Raw genomic sequence first — 16,715 nt, forward strand, 5'->3', positions numbered from 1 at the left:
AAGAGCGTAGAGGTGCTGGGAAGAGCGTAGAGGTGCTGGAAGAGTGTACAGGTGCAGAGAGGGTAGAGGTGCTGAGAAGAGTGTCCCGGTGCTGGGAAGAGTGTCCCGGTGCTGGAAAGAGTGTCCCGGTGCTGGGAAGAGCATACAGGTGCTGAGAGTGTACAGGTGCTGAGAAGAGCGTAGAGGTGCTGAGAAGAGCGTAGAGGTGCTGAGAAGAATGTAGAGGTGCTGGGAAGAGTGTACAGGTGCAGAGAGTGTACAGGTGCTGGGAAGAGCGTAGAGGTGCTGGTAAGAGTGTACAGGTGCTGGGAAGAGTGTACAGGTGCTGGGAAGAGCATAGAGGTGCTGGGAAGAGCTTAGAGGTGCTGGGAAGAGCGTAGAGGTGCTGGAAGAGTGTACAGGTGCAGAGAGGGTACAGGTGCTGAGAAAGTGTCCCGGTGCTGGGAAGAGTGTACAGGTGCTGAGAGGGTACAGGTGCTGAGAGGAGTGTCCCGGTGCTGGGAAGAGTGTCCCGGTGCTGGGAAGAGTGTACAGGTGCTGGGAGCATACAGGTGCTGGGAGCATACGCTGAGTGCGTAGAGGTGGTGAGAAGAGCGTAGAGATGCTGGGAAGAGCGTAGAGGTGCTTGGAAGAGCATAGAGGTGCTGGAAGAGTGTACAGGTGCAGAGAGGGTACAGGTGCTGAGAAGAGTGTACAGGTGGTGGGAAGAGTGTACAGGTGCTGGGAAGAGCGTAGAGGTGCTGGGAAGAATGTACAGGTGCAGAGAGTGTACAGGTGCTGGGAAGAGTGTACAGGTGCTGGGAAGAGCGTAGAGGTCCTGGGAAGAGCGTAGAGGTGCTGGAAGAGTGTACAGGTGCAGAGAGGGTACAGGTGCTGAGAAGAGTGTCCCGGTGCTGGGAAGAGTGTCCCGGTGCTGGGAAGAGCATACAGGTGCTGAGAGCGTACAGGTGCTGAGAAGAGCGTAGAGGTGCTGAGAAGAATGTAGAGGTGCTGGGAAGAGTGTACAGGTCCAGAGAGTGTACAGGTGCTGGGAAGAGCGTAGAGGTGCTGGGAAGAGTGTACAGGTGCTGGGAAGAGTGTACAGGTGCTGGGAAGAGCGTAGAGGTGCTGGAAGAGTGTACAGGTGCAGATAGGGTACAGGTGCTGAGAAGAGTGTCCCGGTGCTGGGAAGAGTGTACAGGTGCTGAGAGGGTACAGGTGCTTAGAAGAGTGTCCCGGTGCTGGGAAGACTGTCCCGGTGCTGGGAAGACTGTCCCGGTGCTGGGAAGCGCATACAGGTGCTGAGAGCGTACAGGTGCTGAGAAGAGCGTAGAGGTGCTGAGAAGAGCGTAGAGGTGCTGAGAAGAATGTAGAGGTGCTGAGAAGAATGTAGAGGTGCTGAGAAGAGCATAGATGTGCTGAGAAGAGCGTAGAGGTGCTGAGAAGAGCGTAGAGGTGCTGGGAAGAGTGTACAGGTGCAGAGAGTGTACAGGTGCTGGGAAGAGTGTACAGGTGCTGAGATGAACGTACAGGTGCTGGAAAGAACGTACAGGTGCTGGGAACGTACAGGTGCTGGCAGCGTACAGGTGCGGGAAGCTTACAGGTGCTGAAAAGAGCGTACAGGTGCTTTGAGCGTACAGGTGCTGAGAAGAGCGTACAGGTGCTTTGAGCGTACAGGTGCTGAGAAGAGCGTACAGGTGCGGGGAGTTTACAGGTGCTGAGAAGAGCGTACAGGTGCTGAAAAGAGCGTACAGGTGCTTTGAGCGTACAGGTGCTGAGAAGAGCGTAGAGGTGCTGGGAGTGTACAGGTGCTAAACATCACAGCAGAAGACAGTTACACAATTCTGACTCATAGTCATTGTGTGTATTTCTAGATAAAATAGGGTAATGTACATATTAGAAAAAAAATTATTACTTTGAGATAACCTTAAATAACTCATTTTGTCGCCAAAAAACAGAATACATCTATATTATTTTTGTCTGACTGGTTTTATGCTGTTCCTATAGGTGATTTGTTTATTGCAGTGGAAAGATTTACCGCTATTGAATCCTATTTTCCAGCCTCGTCTTGCCTGCAATCTATCAAAAATAGACGTTGTTAAAGAGTAATATCTCATCTATTTTCTGTAAAGAGATTCATCGTTTTGGGTATAGGAGAAAAACTTTCTCTGAAGAAACAATTATTTTATTCTTTTTGTTGCCGTTCTGTTTGATACGTTACGTCACTTTTGCTAAGTTGAAAACCGGGGTTTGTTAAGTTTGGCCTAACTTTTCTAACTTTGTTGTTTTCTTAGTTTCAAGCCACAGTAAAGGAAGGAGTCACTGGAGTGATGGTAAACTTAACTGTGAATGATAAGGACGATCCCAACACGGGTGCTTGGAAGGCGGTGTATACTATCATTAACGGAAACCCCGGACAGAGCTTTGAAATTCACACCAATCCAAACACAAACGAGGGGATGCTTTCTGTGGTTAAAGTAAGCTGCCATCTTCTTTTATATCATGTAACCATGTGATTTCTAAGGACATGTACGAAACGCATCAAAGAATATAAAGGGATTAATACCAAAATTATTTTGGTAATCTAAAATCATGCTATACGTTATCATTATACTGTCATTTGCTGGAGAAACTCCTGATAATTGCCGAAGGATATTCTACATGAAATTGGCCATTGAAAGCTCAGACAGTCCTACTGGCACGTGGCAGGTACAGTAGTTTGCGAATAGATGAGCATCTGTAAATATAGAAACACTCAGTACATTACACAGTTAAAGATGTTGCTAGGGAAGATCAACTATTCGTACTAGTCATATGGCAACATCAGTGTGTTTCTGAGTTTTCCAATGCTTGTTTCAGGCAGGAGTCCTATTTTAAGTGTGAGAAGCATATGATGTTGTACAAAATATTCATTTTTCAGTAAAGTTAGACTTTAATCTAAGGCGCGACTTGTTCCCACAATCTGTGGAACAAATAGGAAACTGTAGACAAATCTGATTGCTCCTTGGCCTCTGTATAATATCAATTCAGTATTAACTCACTTGATTTGGGATAGAAGATCCTGACTTGGATTGAAAGTACATAACAATATGTAAAAGCCATAATCATGCATGTGCTTTTAGGAGTCGGTCTGTTAGTTTGGGCTCACGGAACTGTGTCTAACTAGTGCAGTACAGTATAGTCTATACTGCATGTATGTAACCATTCTGATTTCACTATGACACTTAAGCACATTGCTCCTATTATCATTTGCGAATGTTCAATACAGCACATGTAGTACAGGCCTTGCTGATAATGAAGGTATCTCCTACAGTAAGGGTGCAGTAGACAGGAGTAGAGATACTGTAATTTGTAAGGCCACAGGCAAAAGGCCTGATGACAGACACGGGGAGGGGGGGGGGCAGCTAAGACAAAGAATGGGGGCAGAAGGCACACCAACAAGAGGACATAAGTTGTGTAGGGACCGTGTAGACTTGAAGGTGATGAAATAGGTTGGGTGGTTGCAACTAGTGTTATCCTTCTGCGTTGTAGTTACACTAATGAGATGTGACATATATTACACTTACTGTATCCTTCAGTGTCAGACCCCACTGACCCCATCCCATTGCTCACCCTGCCTTAAATTCATACCAATCACTCTGGGGTCTATTCATCATCACTTCATTTTTGCAAAAGCAGGTGAAAATGAAAATTTTCACCTGCAATTGTAAAAATTTAATGTTCGGGCCATTCATCAAGAAGGTAAAGCAGGAGATATCACAGATATCTCCTAATTACCTTCCTCTCCCGGAATGGCCAGCTGTCCCCATACACTAGTATCACAGATATCTCCTGCTTACCTTCCTCTTGTGGAATGGCCCGCTGTCCCCATACACTAGTATCACAGATATCTCCTGCTTACTTTCCTCTCCCAGAATGGCCCACTGTCCCCATACACTAGTATCACAGATATCTCCTACTTACCTTCCGCTCCCGGAATGGCCGGCTGTCCCCATACACTAGTATCACAGATATCTCCTGCTTACCTTCCTCTTGTGGAATGGCCCGCTGTCCCCATACACTAGTATCACAGATATCTCCTACTTACCTTCCTCTCCCAGAATGGCCCACTGTCCCCATACACTAGTATCACAGATATCTCCCGCTTACCTTTCTCCTGTGGAATGGCCCGCTGTCCCCATACACTAGTATCACAGATATCTCCTACTTACCTTCCTCTCCCAGAATGGCCCACTGTCCCCATACACTAGTATCACAGATATCTCCCACTTACCTTTCTCCTGTGGAATGGCCCGCTGTCCCCATACACTAGTATCACAGATATCTCCTGCTTACCTTCCTCTTGTGGAATGGCCTGCTGTCCCCATACACTACTATCACAGATATTTCCTACTTACCTTCCTCTGGCGGAATGGCCCGCTGTCCCCATACACTAGTATCACAGATATCTCCTACTTACCTTCCTCTGGTGGAATGGCCCGCTGTCCCCATACACTAGTATCACAGATATCTCCTACTTACCTTCCTCTTGCGGAATCACTAGTATGGGGACAGAATTCATCAAGCTCCGAAATTTTGTAATTTTTTTGGAGCTTGATTGTGGTAGCATTCGCCACCTTCAGATGGTGTTTGCTACCACTACTCGTTCCTTCCCTATGGGAAGGAGTACCGGGTCGTGAAGAGGGATCCTTTCGGATCCCTCCACCCCTGTCCTGCTCCTTCTGCCAGATGTCGGGGCTCTTGTGCTCATGCATGGAGCAGTGAAGCCGCTCGCTGGTACAGCTGATTTTTGAATCAGCTTTTTCAGTGCCAGAGTAATGATGAATTGCGCCGGCGTCCGTGGCAAGTCAGTGTGTCAATAATCTGGTTCCGTTAGGACCTTGATAATTAACATCATGAATAGGCCCCTCTATCTGAAATTTTTTTAACTCTGATAAGATCTTACAACATTAAAATATAGTCAATTGATAGATCATTCAAATGGGGTAGCTGCATAGTGGGGATTGTGGTCCCTTAATAAGTGAGTGGTCCCATAATATGGGACAGTCTAGGGCTACTGTCGGAGGCGTGAACACGTCATCCGTTATCAGCGCACGAATACAACTCTCATTATTATTACGTTGTGTTCTCCGTCTATGTGATGCGGGGATTTCCCATCATCTGTCTCCCGTCCATCTCATCTGCGATGCAGAGCACAGCCCCACCGTAATCATCTGCACAGCCCCACCGCAATCATCTACACAGCCCCACCGTAATCATCTGCACAGCCCCACCGTAATCATCTGCACAGCCCCACCGCAATCATCTGCACAGCCCCACCGCAATCATCTGCACAGCCCCACCTCAATCATCTGCACAGCCCCCACCGCAATCATCCGCAACGCCCCACCGTAATCATCTGCACAGCTCCCACCGCAATCATCTGCACAGCTCCCACCGCAATCATCTGCACAGCCCCACCGTAATCATCTGCACAGCCCCACCGTAATCATCTGCACAGCCCCACCGTAATCATCTGCACAGCCCCACCGCAATCATCTGCACAGCCCCACCGTAATCATCTGCACAGCCCCACCGCAATCATCTGCACAGCCCCACCGCAATCATCTGCACAGCCCCACCGCAATCATCTGCACAGCCCCCACCGCAATCATCTGCACAGCCCCACCGCAATCATCTGCACAGCCCCCACCGTAATGACACTGACAAACAGCAGCACATTACAGATGGGGAATGTTCCTGCCACGGTGTATACAAAATATATGAAGGGTTCCTGCTTTCATCTCTGTGTTCATCCATTTTTAATAACTCTTTGTTTATCTTTGTCATTACTCTGCTGGGATTAAAAATGATGATATATACATTGCGGCTCATACACAGTCCTGTCCTATAATGATTGCATTATTCCGTTCTGCTTCCATGAATGTGGGAGGGGAGCAGTAATCGAGTAACGGAGAGAATCTCCAGGGCGAGGATAAGAGACATAGGGCCGTATTCAATTAGCGCCGAAAAAATGTTTTCGGCTAAAAAGTTTCGCCGGTGAGGTCATTTCGCCAGCGGAAACTTATTTCCATATTCAATTGTGGAGACTTTTCGGCAGTATGGAAACGCAATGCAATGTACCTGGCAGAAAAGATTCACCTATGAATAGCTGTCGAAAAAAAGTGCAGAATTGCGGTTTTGGGGTGTAAAGGTGAGGAAACCACCCTGTACCCTTAGGACAGTTCCCCAAAGGTAAACTGCATTAAAAAAAATCCTTAAATAATGAAAAGAACACCCCAAAAATTGTATTTGAAAAAGGGGGTGAAAAAGTACAAAGTTGGGGTACAAACACTTTGGGCGGGGTCTGCAAGTATGGGGGAGGTTTCTTTGGTTATTTCAGGTGCTTGCTGAAGGTGCGTTTTTTAAAACCTCACTTTTGCGATTTTTAACCATGCTTGCACCCATTATCATGTACCCCAAATTTGCTGTGAGTACTTATTTTCACCAAAAAAACCTGCTAAATGCTATTCTTCACCACTAATGCAAAGACGCTAATTAGCAGCTATTGAGATCATTTAAGTACCCCAAATACCTTCAGCAGGCCTATTCTGGGGGTATTTATAGTGATATCCAATGTCAGTGCATCTTTTGGGGGATGTCAGGCTGATTTCCCCAAATCTACAGAAAAAAAAGGGGTTTTCCCCCCAGCACACTGCAGCAAAATCAACAAAAATATTTGAATCCTACATGATGATAGGAATTGAGAGGTATTGGTATACATACATTTGCAAATATATGAATAAGCGCTGGGCCAACGTCAAGGCTCCTCTATACCAGCGTCCCTAACATTATGGGGTTCACGTCCGAGATGCAGGGAACCCCAAAAGAATCCAGCTCAGTGTAAACCCCACCCTTTACAAGCACCTGTGCAATGTCAATAGGTTTAGGCTGCTGGGGAAAGGTTAGGTTTAGGCACTAGGGGGCAAGGGTTTGGGGTTAGGATTATGCACTGGGGGGAGGGTTATGTTTAGGCTGCAGGGGAAAGGTTAGGTTTAGGCACTAGGGGGCAAGGGTTTGGGGTTAGGATTATGCACTGGGGGGAGGGTTAGGGGTAGGCTGCGGGGGAAAGGTTGGGTTGAGGCACTGGGGGGGTTAGGGTTAAGTACTAAGGGGGGAGGGTTAGGTGTAGGCTGCGTGGGATGGTTAGGCACTAGGGGGGAGGGTTAGGCACTAGGGGGGAAGGGTTAGGGATAGGTACTGGGTAGGGTTAGGGTTATGGCCCGTACACACGGTACGATGACAATGATCCTATCATTAAAATCTGACAGTTTATGGGCCCTGCTAACGACGCGCGTCCACGTATGGTAGTTGACAACGAACTACCGTCGTCTGTGCAAGCAGGCAGATCTGGTCGATATTGACCATGTCAGCCTGTTTACTATAGGGACCCGCGATCGTTGTTTGCGGGTCGTTATAGTAATGGGGGGTCTGCTGCATTTGCTGGATGCTCGATCCAGCACATGCAGAACGATCAGACAACGATCGTCTGATCGTTATCTGATCGTTGCTGTCGTACCAGGTGTACGCAGCATTAGGCACTAGGGAGGGAGGGTTAGGTGTAGGCTGCGGGGGGGAAGGTTAGGTTTAGGCTGCGGAGGGTTAGGGTTAGGATACTTACCGACAGGTGTCCTAACCCTATCTGGATGCCAGCTTCCAATACCCAACCCCCTATATGTACTGCACGTGTATAGTGTAAATGCTTCACCTTATTTAACAAGAGGGAAAGTAAGCACTGACTTCTGCTGCAGTCCTTCTAATTTTGCACTGTACTGCAATACCCATGCACTGAAATACCCATACACTGCACTGCAATACCCACACAATGCACTGCAATACCCACACAATGCAATGCAATACCCATACAATGCACTGCAATACTCACGCACTGAAATACCCATACACTGCACTGCAATACCCACACAATGCAATGCAATACTCACGCACTGCAATACCCATAGAATGCACCTCAATACCCAAACACTGCACTGCAATACCCCCGCACTGCAATACCCACACACTGCACCTCAATACCCATACAATGCACTGCAATACCCATACACTGCAATGGGGAATTCAAAGAGGTGCAATTTATTAACCGGTGAAAAGCCCATCTTTTTGCAGTTTGAGCAAAACAACATAATGCCATGTTAGGATGGCATTATGCTTACTGACGTTCCTGTCGGCATCCTCTTGGGGACTGATAGTGAATTGGATCTAGCCCATTACACAGCTGCAAATAGCGAGTTTTAGCACACAGAAGCAATCAATGCGAATCTATACATTTCTTCGTATCTCTGGCCAAAGGTTAGCTTGTTGCTGACATATCTCGAGTACTCCGCATGGGGCAGATGCAAGTTCCGATACGAAGGATGACGGTTGGATGGAGTAGCAGTGGGCGGAGAGGCTTCCCACTTGAAGCCGCACGGATCCTCGCATTAGCGCTATGGAAAGTTGTGTTAGCACTAGGGGGCCTATTCATGATGTTAATTATCAGGGTCCAAAGGGACCCCGATAGTTAACATTCCAACTCGGCCCAGCCACCGGAGCAGTTCAGCATTGCTCCGGCGCGGTGGCAGCTGATGTGAAATCAGCTGCCCACGCGAACGGCTTCACTGCTCCTTTTCGGAGCAGTGAATCTCTTCACTGCTCCTGTCGGAGCAGTGACGGCGGTGCGCATGTGCGACCTACAGGTCACGCATGCGCACAAGAGCTCCGACGTCCGACGGAAGGTGCTGGACAGGGGCAGAGGGATCCGAAAGGATCCCTTCTCGCAACTCGGCCCTTCTTCCCATAGTTAAGAACGGGTTGCGAACTTCAAGCGGGGGTATTCGCCATCTGAAGATGGTGAATGCCCCCGCAGTCAAGATCCGAAAATATAATATTTTCGGAGCTTGATAAATTCTGTTTAGGTTTAGGGCTCCCGGGGGGGACATAAGGTTAGGCACCCCCCCCGGGAGGTTAGGGTTCGGCTAGGGGAAGGGAGGGTTAGGCACCCCTGGAGGGGACAAGGTTAGGACGAGGAAGTGGGGGTTAGGTTTAGGCACTTAGAGGGGGGATTAGGGTTAGGCACTGGGGGGAAGGTTAGGGTTAGGCACCCCTAAGGAGGGTAAAATGTAGGGGGGGAGGTTAGGTTAGTGAATACTTACCTGGGGATGATCTGGATTTTCACCCATGTCCGGCAGCCGCTGGCGGGGTTCCAACCACCGGGCAGGCGTCCAGCGGTAAATCATACCGATTCTGAATAGAAGAGTAGGGGAGCAGCAACTGTCTATATAATCCGCTTCTGCTGTCAGTACTAAGTAGCCAAAGGATGTCTCTTTCAGAGACTTCTTTAATTTTTGTGCTGGCGACCTCAGTTACCTCAACGGCACCCCCCCCCCCAGGAGCCGGGGCCCTAAGGCAGCTGTAGCACCAGCCCTGGTATTTCCTAAGTTATTACGCTGATTCTAGATTCTATAGCCCTGCAGAATATGTAGATTACAGTATATCTAAACGGAGAACAATGAAAGTCATGAAGGACAGTCAATAAACATAGCCACACACACATTTTACAATATGAAAAATCCCACAGAGTAAGTCATACTCCAGACCTGCCCACACCTTGCCTACATTTATCTATGCCATGCCACTTTCCCAGTAATGACACAACCCCAGGTACTGTATAATAAATATGTATACATTATCCATCACTTATAGCCAGAAGGCACTGATAGAAACATGAGAGAGGCCTCAAATCCATCAAACCAAATCCTAATGCAAAACAAAGCAGGACAAAAATGCATTTACAGGACACCGGCAGTACTGTATATCGCATATAGAGCAATCAGGTTCCCCGGGGAGCTGTAAGTACTGTATTACCTGGTTAGCTCACAGCCGTGATAGAATCCCAAACTGCAATGTGTTCAGCAGCAGCCACTGTCTTCATCAGAAAAACAGGGACCACGGACTGACTTCCATATATAAGCCCTCCGTGTGCATTAATTAAAGCTTGAATACAATAATCACACATCATAGGAACTGCGTAAAAATCATTTATAAAAAAAAATGCATTCATGTCTCAATTAAACCAATTGCTTATCAGATTTCCTATACTGTACAATAGAGCTTTAATATAGTACATAATGGTATCAAACCTAACCAACTTCTTATATGATAGGTTTTACCCATACCATATAAGAAATCCCTCTCTTACACATGTGATCCCTATATTTGCCTGATGTAAATAACTTTTGCTAGTGAAACAATATTTCGGGGAACCTTCAACTCTAAAATGTGGAAAAGACCTTTAATTATGACAATTCCTGGGCCCTCAGCTGTCCCTAAACAACAATTAATAATGGTGTTTAATGGCTTTGGACTAAGGATGTGCAGGCTCGGATAGGTTCGAATTTGCACGCCGAGTTCAGATTTTTCCCTCCAAAAATCGGGTCTCAGAAAGAGGCAAAACGTCATCTTTCATGGACAAACATCATCATTCCTGGACAAAAGTCCATGGATGATGATGTTTGTACATGAAAGATGAAGTTTTGACTCTTGCTGAGACCCGATTTTTTGGAGGGAAAAATGCGAAATTGGCGTGCAAATTCGAAATTATCCGAGCCTGCACATCCTTACTTTGGACCAGTGTGGTTAGGTTACCATTACTTAGTATATATGTGTTTAATTGACAGTTGTGCAGGCTGGGATTAGTTTGGATTTTTCCTGACAAAATTTGGGGTCTCATCTTTCATGGACAAACATCTTCTTTCATGGACAAAAGACGATGTTTGTCCATGAAAGATGACGCTTTGCGTCTTTCTAAGACCTGATAAATCCGAACTAATCCCAGCCTGCACATCTGTACAATTGTTTGTGTCCACTTTACACAGGGGTATCGCTGTAACATAATTGTGGTGATAAAGTATTGTGCAAACTGCAAAAAGATAATAGCAGGAGTTCTACTGTAAGTTCTTTGGTAAGAGCCATGCTTTCCCTAGAGGCTGCCAAGCTCCAAATGACTCCATATAGAGACTGACTGAGTGTGAGCAAAGTAACACATAAAGTAAGTAACGTTGCACCTCTGTAACACCATGGTGCACTGCAGGGGGGTGTAAGGGGGCAGATGTACTGTAACATGGGCAGAGAGATGTAGATGTGAGAGGGGTGTGTCCAAACGCAGATCTAAATTGCTGTGTAAGAATAAAGATGTCCAGCATTTGTGGGCTACATGCAACAGCAGCCAGTATTTACCCTGCATGTAATAACAATGGATGTATTTGCACCCCTTTCATTGCAACATGCGGCCTGATTCAGAGTTGCACGGTAATCCTATCGCAACTGCGACTTTTTACGCAGCTGCTATGCAAAAATCTGCAAATGTCGCAGGCGCCAGGGGATGTATTGAGATGCTGACCTGTCCCTTAGCAAATCGAAGCATTTGCACAATAAGCCGCAGCACCTGCGTCAAATGATGCAGCATCGGTCGCAGAGTCGCCGATCGTCGGCTTTCTGAGTAACCCCTATGGTTACTCAGAATGGACGACAGAAGGAAAATGCCGGCACCAGTGCGAAGCTGAGTACAAGGACACAGTCAGTGGATCCTATAAACTGTTGCGACGCGCCAGCGGTTTTCTAACCCCTCTCTGTTACCACCCACAAATGGTCGGCGAGCGACATGGCAGAGGCACCAGGAAACATGCGCCGTGCGACTTAGACGTGTGCACCATTATAATAACATTGGGCAACTCTGTAAAAATCGGCAAAACTGAACCAGGACCGTGGTTTGTTCCAGGTGCCAGGTTACTATCTTTAGTTTGCAGGATCACCCCCCATAGTCACAGACACCATTCAGTTCATTGCACACATTTTGAACGCTGGAAAACAATTGCTAGACTTCCATCTAACAGCTGGCAGGTATATCGGATATACTCACATGATGCTGCCTTTCTGCCTTTCAGCCGCTGGACTGTGAGATTCTGGCGTTTCACACTCTGCTAATCAAAGTTGAAAACGAAGATCCCCTTATCCCAGATGTGGGCTATGGATCGAGCTCCACGGCGACTGTCCAGATCAACGTATTAGATGTGAATGAGGGCCCCGTATTCCACCCCGACCCGATGAAAGTGTCGACGCAGGAAAACATTCCGGTCGGATCCATGTTGTTCACAGTGAGCGCTACAGATCCAGACACACTGCAGCACCAGACTATGCGGTAAGTTGGCTGTTTCTCGTGCTGACATTTGATAATGTGGTCAGCCTTCAGCTTCAGATGTGGCTTTGTTCTAGGCTGTTTGCCTTCGTATTACGGAGATTTGTTTATGTTTGAACTATATGCCCCCATAATCTTACTGCCTTACAGAAGCCCCTAAAAGCTGTGCACTATTGTGTCTTGTTTAGTTGTGTTGTGTCAATATGCAGGCAATAGTTTTGGCTGGATGCATCACTAGGTATTGGTGAAGTATTAGCTGATTGTTGAACGTACACAGTAATGTGACAGTTTGATGGTTGTACATCACATGCAGCATAGTAAAAGGAATCTAAAATTTGGGAATACAATACTATATTATTCAACTGCAATATGCGTTAATGGTTGGTATAATTCACCAAGGCTTTCCTGTTCATAGCTCACATATAGAATCAGACGCTTCATACACAACTCATATAGAATCAGATGCTCCATACATACTGTAGCTCATATAGAATCAGGCGTACTACACGTAGCTCATATAGAATCAGGCGTACTACACGTAGCTCATATAGAATCAGATGTACTACACATAGCTCATATAGAATCAGATGTACCACACATAGTTCATATAGAATCAGAAGTACTACACATAGCTCATATAGAATCAGATGTACTACACATAGCTCATATAGAATCAGATGTACTACACATAGTTCATATAGAATCAGATGTACTACACATAGCTCATATAGAATCAGATGCTCCATACATACTGTAGCTCATATAGAATCAGGCGTACTACACGTAGCTCATATAGAATCAGGCGTACTACACGTAGCTCATATAGAATCAGGCATACTACACATAGCTCATATAGAATCAGATGTACTACACGTAGCTCATATAGAATCAGAAGTACTACACATAGCTCATATAGAATCAGAAGTACTACACATAGCTCATATAGAATCAGGCGTACTACACGTAGCTCATATAGAATCAGGCGTACTACACGTAGCTCATATAGAATCAGATGTACTACACATAGCTCATATAGAATCAGATGTACCACACATAGCTCATATAGAATCAGATGTACCACACATAGCTCATATAGAATCAGATGTACCACACATAGTTCATATAGAATCAGAAGTACTACACATAGTTCATATAGAATCAGATGTACTACACATAGCTCATATAGAATCAGATGTACTACACATAGTTCATATAGAATCAGATGCTCCATACATACTGTAGCTCATATAGAATCAGGCGTACTACACGTAGCTCATATAGAATCAGGCATACTACACATAGCTCATATAGAATCAGATGTACTACACATAGCTCATATAGAATCAGATGTACTACACATAGCTCATATAGAATCAGATGTACTACACATAGCTCATATAGAATCAGATGTACTACACATAGCTCATATAGAATCAGATGTACTACACATAGCTCATATAGAATCAGATGTACTACACATAGTTCATATATAATCAGATGTACTACACATAGCTCATATAGAATCAGAAGTACTACACATAGCTCATATAGAATCAGATGTACCACACATAGCTCATATAGAATCAGATGTACTACACATAGCTCATATAGAATCAGAAGTACTACACATAGCTCATATAGAATCAGATGTACTACACGTAGCTCATATAGAATCAGATGTACTACACATAGCTCATATAGAATCAGAAGTACTACACATAGCTCATATAGAATCAGATGTACTACACATAGCTCATATAGAATCAGATGTACTACACATAGCTCATATAGAATCAGATGTACTACACATAGCTCATATAGAATCAGATGTACTACACATAGCTCATATAGAATCAGATGTACTACACATAGCTCATATAGAATCAGAAGTACCACACATAGCTCATATAGAATCAGATGTACTACACATAGCTCATATAGAATCAGACGTACTACACATAGCTCATATAGAATCAGATGTACTACACGTAGCTCATATAGAATCAGAAGTACTACACATAGCTCATATAGAATCAGAAGTACTACACGTAGCTCATATAGAATCAGAAGTACTACACATAGCTCATATAGAATCAGATGTACCACACATAGCTCATATAGAATCAGATGTACCACACATAGCTCATATAGAATCAGAAGTACTACACATAGCTCATATAGAATCAGATGTACTACACATAGCTCATATAGAATCAGATGTACTACACATAGCTCATATAGAATCAGATGTACTACACATAGCTCATATAGAATCAGATGTACTACACACATAGCTCATATAGAATCAGATGTACTACACATAGCTCATATAGAATCAGATGTACTACACGTAGCTCATATAGAATCAGATGTACTACACATAGCTCATATAGAATCAGATGTACTACACATAGCTCATATAGAATCAGATGTACCACACATAGCTCATATAGAATCAGATGTACCACACGTAGCTCATATAGAATCAGATGTACTACACGTAGCTCATATAGAATCAGATGTACCACACATAGCTCATATAGAATCAGATGTACCACACATAGCTCATATAGAATCAGACGTACTACACATAGCTCATATAGAATCAGACGTACTACACATAGCTCATATAGAATCAGACGTACTACACATAGCTCATATAGAATCAGATGTACTACACATAGCTCATATAGAATCAGACGTACTACACGTAGCTCATATAGAATCAGATGTACTACACATAGCTCATATAGAATCAGATGTACCACACATAGCTCATATAGAATCAGATGTACTACACATAGCTCATATAGAATCAGACGTACCACACATAGCTCATATAGAATCAGATGTACCACACATAGCTCATATAGAATAAGACGTACTACACATAGCTCATATAGAATCAGAATGTACTACACATAGCTCATATAGAATCAGATGTACCACACATAGCTCATATAGAATAAGATGTACCACACATAGCTCATATAGAATGAGAAGTACCACACGTAGCTCATATAGAAAAAATCACCAAACCTATAGTTTATCGCATTTTCATTTAAGTCAGCTCAACACTGATGCATATGGCGAAAAACATCAGATTCAGATATGCGATAATAGGCGTTAAAAGTCTGGAAATTACAGGTCTCTTTTTTGAATAATGATACATATGCCCCAAACTCTGATAATGAGACTGGTGGTAATTCTACATAGAACGTTATCTATGGTGGTCTTAATAACCTGTGACAGTGCTGCCTTGTGTCTACACATTGCTCGTTGTATGTCCTGGCAATGAGTTACCTCTAGGAGGTCCACCTGACTGACCTGAATGATGACCATGACTGTTGTGTATATGTAGGGATAGATTGAGCAGAAGGCTGGGACCTAGAACTGTAAGCGTTTTCACATCTGCTTTGTTCTCCATAACACTGGACCAAATTTCATAAAAAATTAAAATCTGTAATAATTTCTTTATTTATTTTTTTACAAATGACTAAAAGTATGATCTCCAGTATCTACCAGCAGAAAGCTCCTGTCAGTCTTTCGTAATTGCATTTTACATGTTGTTCCAATAGGGAGCAGTGCAGGTTATTAAGTGCCGCCATGTACATATATTTAAGAATAAAAAAAATCAATTACAAAGCTAATTTCCTGACATCTGATTATTATTCCCTGAGCTGAGATCCTGGTGGATGTTTGTCATAGTTATTATTATAATGTGTTAATCCCTCTGTGTTTCCATTCACTGTCATATAGACGCTCACTTTTATCAATCAACAGAGACCCATCCTTCCCTCTTCAGCCAGACAGCCGTAGGCAGGCGCATTTCACATGACTAAAGGGCAGGCTTCTCGAAAGTTTAAAAGCCGTGTAATATTGTATATTAAAGCCCCTGTGTAACAGTACTTACTAACACACCTAAAGTTTCTCTCTTACTAAATATTTCCATCGTCCTTCTCTACAGCACGGTTGCCAAGTACTTCTCTAACACAGTCACTGAGAGACTGGCAATCTCGCTTTGCAGAAATGCACTCTGCTGATTGGTTGAAGCATGTCACAGCAGCTCAAATGACTGCAGTCTCCGCATTTTGATCTGCCTAAACTACAGTTAGGACACCGTCCTATAGGTCTGAGAGGAACTGCAGCTATCTATAATGGGGTGCTCAGTGCACAGATAATGCTGACAGTGCTGCTGTGAAGTATAAAGTTGACACTGGACAATATATTTTATCATGCTGGTCAGTATCTGAACTTTTCCTTTCTGAGGTTTAACAAAGAAAATGGCGGCCGCTGCTGCAGTAGTCTGTCTCAGGATGGTGATAGCAGAGGATCCTTCCAAGACAACAAAAAATGCTTTATCATTTAAATAAGCCACTTTTGTAATTAAATATATCAAAATACTTGTCTTATACCCTATTTTTTAACTTCTTTTTATATATTAATTTTCAATGGAAGTGGAGCTGGAAGCCTCCAACCTGCTGTGCATGTGTGAATTGGCGAATCC

At 44.4% G+C, this 16,715-nt stretch overlaps 1 protein-coding gene across 1 annotated transcript in view; it reads left to right on the top strand.

Moving 5' to 3' along the window:
* CDH13 (cadherin 13) overlaps positions 1-16,715 on the top strand; it is an 870,720-nt gene that overhangs the window by 754,566 nt on the left and 99,439 nt on the right. The window contains exons 9-10 of the mRNA XM_088449431.1: positions 2,274-2,456; positions 11,958-12,211. Of these exons, the coding sequence (XP_088305557.1) occupies positions 2,274-2,456; positions 11,958-12,211 (437 nt within the window). The remainder of the gene's footprint in view (positions 1-2,273; positions 2,457-11,957; positions 12,212-16,715) is intronic.

This window comes from Taudactylus pleione, unplaced genomic scaffold (genome assembly GCF_031769625.1).
Source record: "Taudactylus pleione unplaced genomic scaffold, aTauple2 ptg000484l, whole genome shotgun sequence".
NCBI lineage: Eukaryota > Metazoa > Chordata > Amphibia > Anura > Myobatrachidae > Taudactylus > Taudactylus pleione.